The sequence below is a fragment of the Euleptes europaea genome, chromosome 3 (assembly GCF_029931775.1).
Source record: "Euleptes europaea isolate rEulEur1 chromosome 3, rEulEur1.hap1, whole genome shotgun sequence".
Taxonomy (NCBI): Eukaryota; Metazoa; Chordata; class Lepidosauria; order Squamata; family Sphaerodactylidae; genus Euleptes; species Euleptes europaea.
Genome location: NC_079314.1, coordinates 124,627,189 through 124,642,671, shown reverse-complemented (window position 1 = coordinate 124,642,671; position 15,483 = coordinate 124,627,189). Strand labels below are relative to the sequence as shown.

Here is a 15,483-nt window from a genome sequence, read left to right as displayed (position 1 = left end):
GCCCCTTCTGCTTCTGCACAGCCCATCAGTGGATTGGGCTCCCCGGGGAGGGGTGCGCCGTCCTTGGGAACTGTTCGGAGGCTCTGCACGCCTGCTTTGATTCACCAGGGGGGTTAATGGAGGAGAGACCGCAGGCTTGTATGGGGGGATTGTTTGGGGTTTATTCATTCTGTAATGTAAGCTGCCTTGAGCCATGGGGAAGGGGTGGGGTAGCCCCCACCAGTTTCCCTGCATGAATTGTTAGCTGGTCTGTCTTGGTCTAGCCCGTTGGTTGGAAATTCATTGCGCTTGCTGATGAGGATTCTTTTGACCAGGGCATTAGATGGCTGCTTGTTTCAGTGGGGGGGGGGCTGGTTTGTGGGGGGGGATTTGCTGCCTTCTGGGGTTCAGTCCCTGGCAAAAAGGTCCCCGGAAGCGAGGGCCTGGTGGGATTTGCTCGGGACGGGCCCTCGGTCAGTCTCTGCGTGGGGCCACTCTGTGCGCTTGGATCTCTGTCTGATGGAAGACTTTCCCCAGCCCTGAGCAGAGCAGATTGGCTGAGCTGGAAGATCAGGCCCGGATTGCCAAGAAGGGCATGTGGAGTGACGGGACCGGCTCCCACACCGTCCGTGACCTTAAGTACACCATTGAGAACCCCCGGCACTTTGTCGATGCCATGCACCAGAAGCCCGTCAACGGTGAGTCATTTGCTGTGGCAGCATGGGGAGGCTGTGTTTTGGGGCAGAGGTCAGTGGAGGTGGGGGTGCTCTGAGCTTGCTTTCCCCTCGATCCTGGGTGGGGCAGTGGAAAGCCCGGTGGAAGTGGCGGGGGCTGAGCACCTTGGTTCTCTTCCTGCAGCTATCATTGAACACGTCCGGGACGGGAGTGTGGTGCGTGCCCTGCTCCTCCCTGACAATTACCTGGTCACAGTCATGCTCTCTGGCATCAAGGTGAGCCTTCTCCCCTTGTGCACGATCCCTCCCCGTGCTGCTCTGCTGCCTCTCTGGCCCTCTCGGATGGCTGCACCTGCTGCTGCTGCCTGGGCAAAGGGTGGGGTGGGGGTTAGGCCTTAGTTCCTGGCTCTGCTGTGTGACGGGGCTCGTTCTGCAGCGTCAAAGGACCCGGCAACTCAGGCATGGGGGACTTGTGGCACTGGCCCAGATTCCGGTTTCTGAGCAAAGGACCTCACTGAAGAGTGAAGTGACCCTGTGTCGGAAGCTGTCCTCCGGCAGACTGGGGCTGTCTTTCCTTCTGACTGAGTTCGCACATTAATTGGAGGCGATCAGGTGTGAGTGCGTGGCGTCAGCTGCACTCACACATGTGCCAGCATGCATTTGCTCAAATGCCGCTGAAGCCAAGAGGAGGCGAGAGGTTGGGGAAGCAGCCGCCGGCACTGCCCCTTTCTGCCGCCTGCTGCGTTTGGGGGCTCCCTGCCCTGACCTGCCTGGTCTCCTGCTAGTGCCCCACGTTCAAGCGGGAAGCAGATGGCACCGAGACGCCGGAGCCCTTTGCGGCAGAAGCCAAATTCTTCACGGAGTCCCGGCTGCTGCAAAGAGACGTGCAGATTGTCCTGGAGAGCTGCCACAACCAGAACATCCTGGGCACCATCCTTCACCCGGTAGGTGGGGCCGGGTGCCGGAAGGCCGGGTGCTGTGGAGGCCACCACCAGAGTCTGTGCCTGAGCTTGGAGTTGTCCTGGCTGTTCATGTCACTGATTGGTGGGCTTGGCACTGAGTGAGTGTCATTGAGAGAAGTTCCAGTCCCTGCTCACAAAACCAGGCAGCAAGCTAGAAACCCCACACAAGCTGCAGGTGTCATCGAATCTGCTGAGAGAATTTCCCTTCCCCACAAAGCCCTCTTTTCCATGCCTTGCTAAATGCAGGAGGTGAAGGTGCCTCTGCGCCCACTCCGGGAAGCTGTTCCGGGGACTTGGGGTACCACAGAGAAGCCCATGACCTGGCTCTCGCCAGGCAGACAGTCCTCTGAGGGAGCGCCGGAAGGGAGCAGGCTGTCCGGAGAGCGCGGCTGGTGATGAGGAAGCCTGCCTGCTGGTTTCTGGGCCCAGGACTGCCTTGTGGCTGGGTTCTGGAGTGATGGGAGAGCCACCTGGCGAAGCTCAACCCCCGTGTTCTTCCTGAGGGACACTGGGTGAAACCCCACCCCCCCCTCACCCCTGTCCTAGCTGTGTTGAATTTCTAGGTGACAGATCTTTTTCTTATTGCTTGTGGGTGAGGAAATGCCGTGGGCTGAGCCCTTTGTGGGAGGCGTGAGGCTGAGCGGTGCTGGGGACCGAAGCCGAGTGGCTGGGGAGCAACGGTAACTGTTCTTTTCCTGGCTTCAGAATGGGAACATCACAGAGCTGCTTCTGAAGGAAGGCTTTGCTCGCTGCGTGGACTGGTCTATTGCGGTCTACACCCGAGGAGCTGAGAAGCTGCGTGCCGCAGAAAGGTAGCTCTTGGCTGGCCACCCTTCCCCGAGTGCTTCAGCTGCTGGGCTCTGCTTTGGAAGGGCCTGGGGGGGGGGGCTCCCTTGGGGGCACGGGTGAGGCTGGGCCTGCATCCTCCCTCTCTGGGAGGCTCGAGGGAGGGATGCTGCAGTGGGGTCGTTCTCCAGCCTGCTCAGGTCTCCTTCAAGGAAGGAGCTCAGCGAGCAGAACTTCCTCCTGCCCAACTCACTGACTTGCCCAGACAAGAGTGCCCTTCCTGAGCTCAGGTTCACCAGTTGTATCGATACGTACAAATGCCACAACTCTGTCCCAAAGGGTGAGACTGAAAAGAATGCCTGATAAGATCGCGGGATGGGGGGGGGGGACGGCGGGTAAGTGTGAGAAAACTTCAGCTGGGCCCCGTGTTAAGCCTCCTCTCCTTCTGTGTGCCAATCTAATGCCAGGTATGCCAAAGAACGCAAGCTGAGGATCTGGAGGGACTACGTGGCCCCGACTGCCAACTTGGACCAGAAGGACAAGCAGTTTGTTGCCAAGGTGGGTCACATGCTGGTTAGAGGGTCATCTGTGGGGCCACCCAGGGAAGGCTGTGCTGGCCGCTGCCCTCGATGAGCCCGGGCAGCTGTGGAGGCAGGATTGGCAGACTTCTCTGGCACGGAAGCTCTGCCCAAACTTTGAGTAAACCTGCATCCCCTTGACTGGTAGCTGCTTGGAGCGTTGGGCAGGGTGTCCTTCAGAGCTCATAAGAACACCAGAAAGGCCTCCTGGGTCAGACCCAGGAGGCCCATCAAGTCCCAGCAGTCTGCTCACACCGTGGCCAACCAGGTGCCTCCAGGAAGCCCACAAGCAAGACGGCTGAAGCAGCATCGTCCTGCCTGTGTTCCACAGCACCTGATATAACAGGCATGCTCCTCTGATCCTGGAGAGAATGGTTGTGCATCATGACTAGTATCCATTTTTACTAGTAGCCACGGATAGCCCTCTCCTCCATGAACATGTCCACAATCCTCTTAAAGCCTTCCAAGTTGGCAGCCATCACCACATCCTGGGGCAGGGAGTTTTACCATTTAACTATGTGTTGTGTGAAGAAACACTTCCTTTTATCTGTTTTGAATCTCTCACCCTCCAGCTTCAGTAGATGACCCTGCCTTCTAGTATTATGAGAGAGGGAGAAAAGCTTCTCCCTGTCCACTCTCTCCAAACTGCATAATTTTACAGACCTTTATCATGTCTCCCATTAAACACCTTCTTTCCAAGCTAAACAGCCCTAAGCGCTTTAACTGCTCCTCATAGGGCAGTTGCTCTGGTCCCCTGGTCATTTTGGTTGCTCTTTTCTGCACCTTCTCAAGCTCTGTGGTATCCTTTTTTAAGGTGTGGTGACCAGAACTGTACGCAGTATTCCAAGTGTGGTCTCACCATAGATGTGTACAAGGGCGGTATGAGAGCAGCAGTTTTAGTCTCTATTCCTTGTCTAATTATGGCCAGCATGGAATCTGCCTTTTTCACAGCAGCCGCACACTGGGTTGACATCTTCATCGAGCAATCCACTATCACCCCAAGATCCCGACACAGATTCCATCAGTGTATATGTGAAGTTGGGATTTTTTGCCCCAATATGCATCACTTTACACTTGCGCACACTGAATCTCATTTGCTATTTTAATGCCCACTCCTCCAGTTTGGAGTGGGTTGTTTAGCTTGGAAAGAAGGCGGCTGAGGGGAGACATGATAGAGGTCTATAAAATTATGCACGGTGTGGAGAGAACAGACGGGGAGAAGCTTTTCTCCCTCTCCCATAATACTAGAAGGCGGGATCATCTGCTGGAGAGTGAGAGATTCGAAACAGAGAAAAGGAATAGAAAAGAGCAAGAGTCCAGTAGCACCTTAAAGACTAACAAAAATATTTTCTGGCAGGGTATGAGCTTTCGTGAGCCACAGCTCACTTCTTCAGATACCTCCACAGCTCACTTCTTCAGATACCAACACCACAGAGAAAAGGAAGTGTTTCTTCACACAACACATAGTTAAATGGTGGAACTCCCTGCCCCAGGATGTGGTGATGGCTGCCAACTTGGAAGGCTTTAAGAGGATTGTGGACATGTTCATGGAGGAGAGGGATATCCATGGCTACTAGTCATGATGCATCCCTATTCTCTCCAGGATCAGAGGAGCATGCCCATTATATTAGGAGCTGTGGAACACAGGCAGGATGGTGCTGCTGCAGTCGCCTTGCTTGTGGGCTTCCTGGAGGCACCTGGTTGGCCACGGTGTCAACAGACTGCTGGACTTGATGGGCCTGGGTCCAGCAGGGCCTTTCTTATGTTCTTTTAGAGCTCTTCACAATCCCTTTTTGTGTTAACCACCCAGTGATTGCCCGAAAGAGCGCTTTAGAAATGGCCACTAGGTGGCGCTGTTGGTCCGCCCTGCTGGGCCTCAGGACGGTGGGGGGGGGGGGCTTTGCGCTTCTCGCCTGCGAAGGGAGATTTGGATGGAGGTGCTGAAGTGGGCAGTGGGGCTCCTTGGAACGCGCCCCGACTCCCCCGTCTGCTTTCTAGGAACCTTTTTTTGGCCATCCAAGTTGCAGCTGACTTAGGGTGACCCCTCGTGGAGTTTTCAAGGCAAGAGATGTTTAGAGGTGGTTTGGCGTTGCCCGCCTCTGTGTCAAGACCCGGGACTTGCCTGCAGTACTGCAGTCAAGAGCTCTGCTCATGACCTGAGTTCGATCCCGACGGAAGTCGGTTTCGGGTAGCCGGCTCAAGGTTGACGCAGCCTTCCATCCTTCCAAGGTTGGTAAAATGAGTACCCAGCTTGCTGGGGGTAAAGGGAAGATGACTCGGGAAGGCACTGGCAAGCCACCCTGTAAACAAAGTCTGCCTAGTAAACGTCGGGATGTGATGTCAACCCATGGGTCAGGAATGACCCGGTGCTTGCACAGGGGGCTACCTTTACCTACGCTGCTTAACTCCCAAGATCTATTGAGATTGGGCTAGCTGAGGCCATCCAAGCCAGGGCTCAAGGACCCTTCCCACAAGGCCAGGCGTGCTTCCCGTGATGGGTTTGGCATGCTGGCCAGGGCAGGGACTTCTGCTTACCTCTCGTCAGCAGCCCAGCAAAGCGGGGCGAGCCATGGGGCTGTCGCGGTGCCATGCCGAGCGCCAGAGGGCCTCTGCCCCCGGTGCCTGTCCCTTCCCCACTGGGTAGGGCAGGTTCCTCCGTCTCTGGGCAGCAGCTTGTTCCTCCTGGAGATCTGCTGGTTCCCGAGGTCTCCCCTGCCCCCCTTGGCTCTGTGTGATTCAGCACCGCTCGGCTGCAGCTGCGGGGGGCTCCCAGAAGCCTCTGGGTTTGCTGCAGCGCGTGGTGACTTGGCTGGGCTGCTCAGTCCCTATGTGACAGGTGAAAATGCTGGGGGGGTGGCTTTTAAGGAGGAAAGAGGGCATGGAAGCCGCTGGAGCTTCCTTTGTTTCTCAGAACGTTTGAATGTGGGCTTTTGAGTCGTGGGGTCCACAGAGTGCAGCAGAGTCAGGACAGAAGTCTGGGCGCTCCTGTGACGAACGCAAGGTGATGCCTCTCAGTGGCTGGGTCTGTCGGCGGGCGTGAGTGCGCAACGGGCTGGCTGGCTGCTTGGACTGGGCTGCTGGACTGGGCGGGGGCCTTTGTTTGGTCTTGTGGGTCGGCTGTTCTGTCGCTTCGTATGTGCAAATCTTGGTTCTTAGTCTTTACCGGCCCTTCTGTCCAAGAGGTTTTAAGTGGCCGGCTGGGTGGCTTGGAATGGCTTCCTTTGGCCTGTTGCACCATAGACGGGGGGCACGGGGGTGCCACTGAGCCCCAGCTACGCTTGCCCAGGATGTCGCAGAGGCTCTGCAAGCGTAGCTTGTGTTTCTTCTTCTTCCTCTTCCCCTGCCTGAGACCGGGCTTTCCGTGTTTTCTGCCTTCTGGGTGGTGGGAGCGTGTTTTGTGCTTGCCTCGGCTGGAGGTGCAGGGCCTGAAGGTGGGTCAGGTGGGGGAGGGCTGAGGGCTTTGGCGCTGACGGCCTCCCTCCTCCTCCTCCTCCTGTGGCTTTGAAATGAAGCCGAACCGCTTTGCTTGCAGTCCTCCAGCGCAGCCAGCGATCGCATATGTCTCTGGCCAAAGCCTAGCCAGCCTGAGCCGGGCGCGCATCTGCTCCAGGACCCAATGAGGATGGCCTGGGCCTTGCGGCTCCAGCGGATGCTGTGTGCCAGTTCTCGCTGGCGGTTGACATGCAGCGGCGTTCCTCAGAGCCCGCCCAGTTTGGCACGTTGAGGAATGCCCCCCCCGCGGGGCTGGTGGTGCTGGCTTCCTCCTTTGGCTGGAGCTGGGGGGACGTGCCGTGTGCGTGTGTCTCGCTGGGCGAGGGCCCGTTCTGGCCTCCAGAGTTTCCATCTTGGGCTGTGGCTGTGCTTGCTGAGGGGAAGGGAAGCTGTTCCTTCTCTCGATCAGGCCTGGCCTGTGCGGGGCTTCTGTCGGGCGATGTCATCCGTTGCCCCCCTCCTCCACGGCTTCCGTGTGGGGGTGCTGCTGCTCGCCCTCCCCCACCCCCCGCAGAGGAAGCGCTGCCAGCAATTGAGGCCAAGGTGTGCCCCTCGCTCTAGGCGCAGGGCCTCACTTTCCAGAGGCTTCGTGTTGGCACCTGTGCTCTTGAGGAGCCGGTGATGGGAGGGTGGGCCGGCGCGGGCACCGGCTGTGCTTCGCAAGCAGTCTCGGCAGCTCCGCACTGGCTGAGAGGCCCTCCTGTCTCCTCGGCTTAGCCGGGCAGCCTGTCACCTTCACAACGATTAGCTGAACCTTTGCCTGACGCTTTCCTTCCTGCCACGGTGTGCCTGCTTGGCGCCCTCCTCCCTGGCGCTTCTGCTGAGGACAGCTCTTTTCTGCCATCTGGTCCCTCTGGCGAGCGCCGGGCCGGCTCTCCCCCCCCCCCCCGCCACTCACAGAGCTGGCAGGAGCACCCCACCCTGGAGGAGAGGGGAGCTGGCCACGGCACAGCCTGCCGCTGGGGCATCCATCAGGCGGCTGTGCTGCCGGTTGGGGGGTGGGGGAAGGCAAGGCCCTGGCTTCAGCCTCTGGGGAGGGCCCCCACCCCCCATGACCCTACCTTCCCACAGCTCCACGTGACTGTTGTTGGTGCTGTTCTCAGTGACTGGGGCAGGGTGGGGAGAGGGGCTGGTGGGCTGGGGAAGCTTGTGGGGCAGAGTCCACTCATCTTTCAGGCACCCCCAGGCTTCTGTGAGGGCGCTTCCATTTCCCTGAGCTCCCCCCGCTCCCCCCGATGCCTGTTCTTACTTTCTGCAAGCCGCCAGCCGTGTGGTTGACCACGCCACCCCTCTAGGTTGAGTTCTGCAGCTGGGGTGGAGTGGGGGAGGTCTGTTGGTTGCCAAGTGGCCCTTTTGTGTCCGAATACATCAGTGTGTGTGCGTATATCTTGCTGTGGGAGTCCCCTCGGGGAGGGGGGGTCTGTGACTGGGCTATGGGGTCATGGGGCATTGCGTTCAAGTGCTGCACGTCTGCTCTGCCTCTCACGTGTCGGGTGGCTGCCTGCCTTGATTTTCGAAACGGCTCGCAGCGATCAGGCAAGGCCGGCAGCTGAAGAAGACGTCTCGCAAAGCCCTTGGGTGGCCTCATTTCCGAACGTCAACGTTGGGTCCCTCTCTGCTTCACGGTGAATTTGCAGTGACAAGGAAAATCAGGAGGAATGTCTGAGTGCCCGAGAGCGCAAATGAGCGCACGCACAGCCGCTGCTCTTTAGAAGCCTCCTGCTGAAGGGGCTCCATCAGCGCGCATCCCGTCTTCATGATGTGCTCAGGGGAGCCTTTGCGCCTGAGGAGGGGGCCGGGGTTTGAGCCTGGTGCAGGTGGAGCTGGTGCAAAATTGCCGCGTCTGCACGTCAGGCTGTTGAAACGGGGCGAGCGCATGCAGCGCGAACAGAGCCCTCAACCGTGGCGGGGGTTGCTGTTCTTGGCAGGCGGTGGAGGAGGGGGGGTGAGGAAGGGCCATCCCCAACTCTGCCCCAGAGAGCGCTCGGCTCTTCGCACTGGTGACAGGACCCAGCGGACGGTCGTCTCTGAGCACAAAGTGGGGATTCTAAGCTGTACAACAGTAGTTGCCCTCCTAGCCAGGGTGTCAGCTCACCTTCTTCTTGTTCCCTAGTTGTATGTGGCCTGTTTGGCATCAAGGAGACCCCCCCTCTTTAGTGTCATGGCTCCCAGCTTGTGCAGCTGGGGGCCCCGGGGGAGGTGAGGAGGGCAGCATTTTTGGAAGTTGTTAGCAGGCACTGGGAAGTCCTTTTCTTTGCAAGGGCTTTTAAGGGAGGGGGCATTAAACTGTTGGCATTTTCTTGGGGAGGGGCTTAGAGGAGTTTCCTTGTATTTAGGGTTTTTAATCTAATTGTCAGCTGTCTTGAACCACAATAATAAATAAAACAAAATCTCCCTGTTAGCTTGTGACCCCCCCTCCCAAATTCTATACAGTCCCATGACATCTGGCTTCCTTTTTAATGTTTTCCCCTTAGTGAGGCATCCTGAGATTATTGGGCAGGGTGGGGGAGAGAAGGAATATTATTTTATTCATCTATTAGTTTAATTTATATCCCTCGTTTTTCCTCAGTGGAGACCCAAAGGGGCTTCCGTCATTCTTCTCCCCTCCATTTTATCCTCACAACAACCCTGTGAGGTAGGCTAAACCAAGAGTAGGTAACTGGCCCAAAGTCACCCAGTGGCAGGTTGCATCCTGAGTCTCCCAGATGCCAGTCTGACACTCTGACCACTAGGGGCTCCCTCCAGGAGGGGGGGGGACGGATTTCCTGCCCCTGTATGTCTTCGTACAGACAGAGGAAGCTGTTGGGGGCCCTGCTGTGCCGGTCGGGCTCTGTTGGCGGTCCGGTCAACGTGTGCTTGTTTGTTCATTCCCGGCTGAATCCAGGCGTCTCCAGGGAAGGGAAGGTCTCGAGTTGCAGGTGCCGAGAAAGACCTTTCTCTGTCCACGAGCTCATAGCGGCCCTGCCCATCGGGGCAGGTTAGACTCATGCTCCGTCTTGGTGACAGCATGTGCCACACATGAAGCTGCCTTATACTGAATCAGATCCTTAGTCCATCACAGTCAGGATTGTCTACTCAGACCGGCAGTGGCTGTAACAAGAGCTGACAGGAGAGTTGAGAAGAGGCTGTTTTGAAACCCCCAGCACCTCTGCTCTTCAGCCCAAGTGCAGGGGGGGTCTCGAGCGGAGACGTCTTTGCTTGCAGCTTGGCCCGGCAGCTGCCGAGGGGCTCTTCCGGCGGCGCCCACGTGGAGGCAGGCTGCTGCAGCTGAGCGCCGTGGCTGCCTGGAGGCCTTTCCAGGAGGGGGTGGGAGTTCACTTAGCAGGGGAGGGATGGGAATTCCGTCCTGGGAGAGGTTTCCCCTCCACCTCATACCAGGAACTACCCCAGTGGAGGTGTGGCAGAATGCTTTTTTTAAGGTGCTAATAGATGGAATTCATAAAGAATTTACTTACTTTGTTTATACCCCACTTTTCTTCCCAGTGGGGGTCCAAAGCAGTTTCCATCATTTTATTCTCACAACAACCCTGTGAGGTAGATGTGGCTGAGAGTGAGCGACTGGCCCAAGATCACCCAGTGAGCTTCTGTGGCGGGGGGGGGGGGAAGGGTTGACCCTGGCCCTCCCGGATCCTCGTCTGACACTCTTAGCCACCTGGCAGCTCTGTGCTGGATCCAACAGGTGTTTCCCCAGACAGGAGGGGGATCTCCACCTGGGGCGTGTGCAGCGTTCTTGCTTCCCTTTCCCTCTGGAGCCCAAAATGTCCACCGGGAGCCACGAGGGTGGGGGTGGGCGGTCTGCTGCAGGAGTGGAGGAAAAACGGCCTCCCCCCTTTATGGCCGCGGCTCAAGCCCCCTTCCGCCACATCTCCATACGCTGGAGGTGTGGTATTCTGAGCGCATCGGCTGGTGCTCTGGCCCTCTGGGGTATCGGCAGCGGCCGGACAGTGGCCACACACAAGTGTCTGCCCTTTGCCCCGGCCCTGCCGGGGCCCCTCTGGCTTGGCTTGTAGTGGGGAAGGGGGGGCGCGTATTCTGAGGCAGCAGTGCGGAGAGCGGCTGCTCTTCCCAATGGCCTCTGCAGAGTCTGGCCCGACTTGGGGCCTCCCGCAGGGCAGGGGAAAGGCTTGCCTCTCTTGCCCGGAGAGGGAGGCTTGCTCGGCACCCCACGTGTGCCCCTGCCTGGCGTGCTGTGCTGGGCATGGGCTGTGCCCCTTTTAGCAGAAGAAGTCTTTTATGTTGACATTTGTGCCTGGCTGCTGGCGGTCGGATGCCACCTGGGGGTGCAGGCAATGGGAGTGCCTTCCTTACGGGCGACAGAGCAAAGGTTTGAGCTGGTGGCAAAAGAGGGAGCAGCTTTTCTGGGCGAGGGAGCAGGGGATGAGCCTGTCTTGCTGCCTGAGGCGCGCTGACTGCCAGGGCAAGAAGGCGGGCGCTGAGCGGCTGGCTGACCCGGTCAGAGTGACGGCCTCCTGAGCCTGCTTGGGGTGGTGGCATCTGGCAGGGCCTGCTGACATAGGCTTGCGATGCTGCTGCTCCACGGGAGACTAGCCAGCCAAATCCTGGTGGAGGAGGGTGTGGCTCCTGGGAGCTGGGAGGGAGGGGATCTGTGGGCCCAAGAGGTGTGCACGTGCAAGGGGGGAGATCCTGACCTCCTCTTAAGCCCTGCTGATAAAAGCCGGGGTTCTGGGGAGCCTTGGAGTCCTTGCTGTTGGACCTCCAGTAAATCAGAGAACCTTCCAGCCCACGGAACTCAGACTGGCCTTCGAGATTCCCCGTGCTAGAGGTGCCCAAGGATACCGAATCACTTCCCAGACAATTGATCTGCGCTTGGATGTCCTGTCTCCACAGCCTGGCACTCACTCTCTCTCTGTCTCTGTCTGTCTCTCTGTCTCTGTCTCTCTGTCTGTCTCTGTCTCTCTGTCTGTCTCTCTCTCTCTCTGTCTCTCTCTCTCTGTCTCTCTCTCTGTCTGTCTGTCTGTCTGTGCTTTCCTCCCCTTGAGGCCTCCTTGAAGTCCATAGCAGCTGGGGCGTGATGCTTTGTTGCCCTGCTTTCCTTTGACGTGCTCTGCTTTCAGCCGGCAGACGCCTGGACCTTCCCAGATGTGTTTTGTGGGAGGGCTTCACAGTGTGGGAAAGCCCAGGAAGGTCGAGGTTCTGCACTGGCACGTGTGTCCCCTTAGAAAGGGTCTCGCGTACAGGCCTAGGCAGGACGTCTCTGTCTTGAGTCTTTAGGGAGCAGCTGGTGGTTCAAGTTGACAATGCTGCCCTCCCTGGGTCAGAACGGGGCGGACGCTCCTTGGCCGGGGATGGTGGTGAGGGTGTGTGTGCAAGAGAGAGGGTGGTGTGTTCAGAAGCCCCGCTGCTGAAGGGGCAGCAGGTGGCCTCTACTAGTTCCTTGTTAATAGAGAGGTGGGGAGGAAGGCAGGTGGGGCTCTGCCTGGGAATGCGGCAGGTGGGTCTCTTTGGCCATTGGGGGTGGGGTGGGGGAGGCTGTCCTGGCACAGCTATTAGCAGCTTGATGGCCTCTGGTACTCGAAGCAGATCTTCACCTCTGGTACCTGTTCCTCTCTGTCTTCTCAGGTGATGCAGGTGCTTAATGCAGACGCCATTGTAGTGAAACTCAACTCCGGGGACTGTAAGACAGTTCACCTCTCCAGCATCCGTCCACCTAGACTAGAAGGCGAAAGCACTCAGGTAAGGCCCCGGCTGCCGCAGGTGGGTTGTGTGTGGGAATGGCCTGGCCGAGTTGCGATGGCCGTTGGCTGGTTCAGAATCCCCCCCCCCCGCCCCGGGCTCCAGAGTGGGCCCTGCTGGGAGCCTGGGGGCAGAACAGGCGTGAGCCCACCGGATGGCCTGGATTGGTCAGGGGGCCGCCTTTCTCTGCCTTCCCCCTCCCCTTCTGCGTGAAGACTGCTGGCCGGCCTTGGAGCTACATAATCGGTTTCTGAAGGAAAGGCGGCAGACCTTTGTGCCCCCTGTTTCTCTGTCGGCCTCTGCTCAGAGCAGCTTTTCCCACGGTAAACTGCAGAAGCCTTTGGGTCACAGCGCCGTCGTTCCGAGGAAGAATGCTCTTGTGCTCTGCCGGCACAAACCCAGAGTGTGGGAAACCACTCGCTGTTCTGTCTGTCAGTGGGGGAGGGGGGTGGGGGGAGATGGGATGCTGGGTGAATGCAGACCTGCCTTTCCTGCCAAGGAGAAGTAGGGTGGCGTCGTCTGCTCTGGTAGCGAGTTCAAGGGGCTGATACGCAATTCAGTGGTTTGCTTGATGTTCCAGGGGATGAGAGGCCGAGTTTGAAAACGTGTGTGTCCATGCGTGTGGCTGCAGGATTTTGAAGCGTTTGATCAGGGTGCCTTTGACGTGGGGTCCTGCCTATCACAAGCTGCGGTGGGTGAGGTCACACCTGGTCCCCTTTCCATTCATTTCAGCCTGCTTGTGCTGCTGTTCCGCAATGGGCAGTGCTGAGCCGATGGGGCTCAGCCTCCGTGAAGGGAGGTGTTTGCTCCGTGCCTCAGGGCCTGAGCACTGGCGCCCCCCCCCCCCCGTTGTGCGCTCTCTGGCTCAGATTCCCCGCGGGAGGGAGGGCTGTCAGTTCAGCACCAGAGACAGCAGGTGACGGACCGAGCGGCTGGGCTTCGTGTGCTTAAGGGTTGTGTACCGACACAAACGTGGAATCACAGAAGGTGAAACAGATCACGCACTTGGGGGGTTCTCCTCTTTTCCTAGTCCTTTGTTTTTGAAGCTTTTTTGTAACTTGACAGAAGGCTCTCCTGCCTCCCAGGGAGGTGTTTGGCTTAAGCGTAGCTGGAACGGCATCCAGATCTTGGATGAGATGCATTGCCTTCTAGGCTGTTTTGGTCTGGCTTTGTCCTGTGTCTGGGACAGTGTAAGAGGCCCCCTTTACTGGGAGTGGGGCAGGGGAGTGTGGCCCTGCTTTTCTTGGCTCTCTCTGACTGGTGGTACCCTCTCCCGTCATCTCCTTTTGGACTGGCTGGCTGGGATGAGTGAGGGGCTGGCAGTTCTGGGCCCCTGTGGTTCTCCCCCCCTCCAGGTCTTGGCGACCGGTGGCAGGAAGTGGGGCTGGAGCCCCCCCTGGGGTGCCTGAGCCGTGGGATCTCCCCGGGGGGCTGGGTCTTGCCCCCTAACGTTTGTGAGTGGTTCTGTGAAACTTCCGGCAGAGACTGCCCAGGAGGGGTGAGTCTGGAGTGAGAAGGGTCATCGGTGCTTCCGTGCCGAGGCTGCTCCAACCGCTCCTTCCTCTTCTGCCGGCATCGGCTGACGCAGCAGACATTTATTCTGTGAAGCTCTCTGGCCTGAAGGCTGCCATGAGCGAGATCCAAGGGCCAACGGTTGAAGCTCCGTCCAGGCGAGAGATGCTCTCGGCCAGTTATGCAGCCAGTCAGAATGCAGAATCCCCCTCTCCTTGATGGGGTTGCGCTTGCCTTGAAGGAGAAAGATCGCCGCTCGGGGCACTTCTGGTTCCTGGTCTGCGAGTGAAGGCACAGATTTCCTCTGTAACGCGTGCAGGCACCCTTTCCCAGCTTTCACTGCTGCGTCCTCTCCTTGGAGGGCAAGATTTGGCTATAGTCGCATCATATCCAGGCTAGAATACTGTACTGCGCTTTACAAGGGGCTGCCTTTGAAATCTGTTTGGCAGCTTCAGTGTGGCAATCAGGCTGCTGGTTGATGCCTCTTATAAGAGCAGTCTATCTTGCCAGGTTTGAGAGAACTGTCGGTTGCTTTTGAAAGTGAGAAAGGACTTGCCTTCAGAAAAATGTGCAGGAGGGAGGCTGATATTACCACGTAACCAGGGACTGCTGCATGTTCAGCTTTCAGCTGGGCACGCCTGAGGAAGAGCTTCTCTTGGGGTCAGCACCGCCTGCTGCTGCCTCTAGGTCACACGCCCAGACCCAGCAAAACCCTGTGGGTGGGGGGAGGCCTTTGCATGCTCGGTCCCACCCCCACCCCCCCAGGAAGGTCTGGAGTCTTTCCTGACCTTCGGCTTGTGCTCGTGCTACGCCAGCCCGTCACTCTCCTCAGAGTTCTGCTCTGCTTGGCTCCCGGGTCTCTGTGTGTTCAAAAGATTTTAGAAGAGTGCATAAAACGGAGCAACGAAGGCATGGAAAACCCAAGAAACAAGCAGGTCAGATGAGGACAGAGAAGGTGGTCCTGCAGGTGACTTCAACCAAAAGGGGGTCCAGCATAGTCAGACCACAGAGATGCATCTGGCAAGCGTGATGTTCAGTGTCCAGAGGTGTCTGTTGGAAGAACACAGGGAGCAAGCCCCCCCCCCCCCCCGAATGTCCCTCTCAGCTTCTCTGGCAGAGAGTCTTTGTCCCTCAGGACAGAAAAGACCCTGCCAGTCTCAAGCTGCCCCTTAAATGCCTACGCCAACTGGACCAGAGCGGAAGGGTCCCCCTCCCCCCGCTCTTCTTGCTGTGATAGAAATTGTCCAGGAGATGAGCCAAAGTTGCCACCGGTGCAAATCTGGGCTGGCAGCCAGGCAGAAATAGGTCAAGGGCAGAGGAATCCAGGTCCAGCTGCTGCAGCTCCGCTCCCCTCCCCTCGATCACCTTCGCTAAGGTGTCCCCCCTCTTCCCTTGCTGAAGAAGGCTTTTCCAGCCGAGGTCTGGCGGCTGCCTCCGTGAGCAGTTCTGAGAAATTGCTGCCGAAGGGAGTGGTGCCCCGGGGGGGGGGGGGCTCTGCTGCCTTTTTAAAAAGCTGTTCTCAGATTCTCACTGGTCTGGTAATCAAAATGCAGCAGAGATTGTGGTTCAGCCTTTTTTTGGCTTCCTGTGAGCTGCCCTGAGAACGTCTTGAGCTGTGGGGTGGAGACGTTCACAACCGAGTATACATCCAAGAGGCGGTGGATCCTTCCCCCTCCGCCCCTGTGGAGGCCCCACCCTTTCGTTGGAGGTCCAGGTCACAAATCCGGCTGAGGCATTTCTCCAACTCCGTCACGCCCTGCAGCTGGGCCCCACTGCCTGTCCCGTGCTGACCCGGCCACCCTGATC

At 58.2% G+C, this 15,483-nt stretch overlaps 1 protein-coding gene across 1 annotated transcript in view; it reads left to right on the top strand.

Annotated features, from left to right (window-relative positions):
- SND1 (staphylococcal nuclease and tudor domain containing 1) overlaps window positions 1-15,483 on the top strand; it is a 229,722-nt gene that overhangs the window by 12,879 nt on the left and 201,360 nt on the right. The window contains exons 5-10 of the mRNA XM_056845986.1: window positions 517-677; window positions 838-929; window positions 1,439-1,597; window positions 2,321-2,427; window positions 2,869-2,959; window positions 12,052-12,165. Of these exons, the coding sequence (XP_056701964.1) occupies window positions 517-677; window positions 838-929; window positions 1,439-1,597; window positions 2,321-2,427; window positions 2,869-2,959; window positions 12,052-12,165 (724 nt within the window). The remainder of the gene's footprint in view (window positions 1-516; window positions 678-837; window positions 930-1,438; window positions 1,598-2,320; window positions 2,428-2,868; window positions 2,960-12,051; window positions 12,166-15,483) is intronic.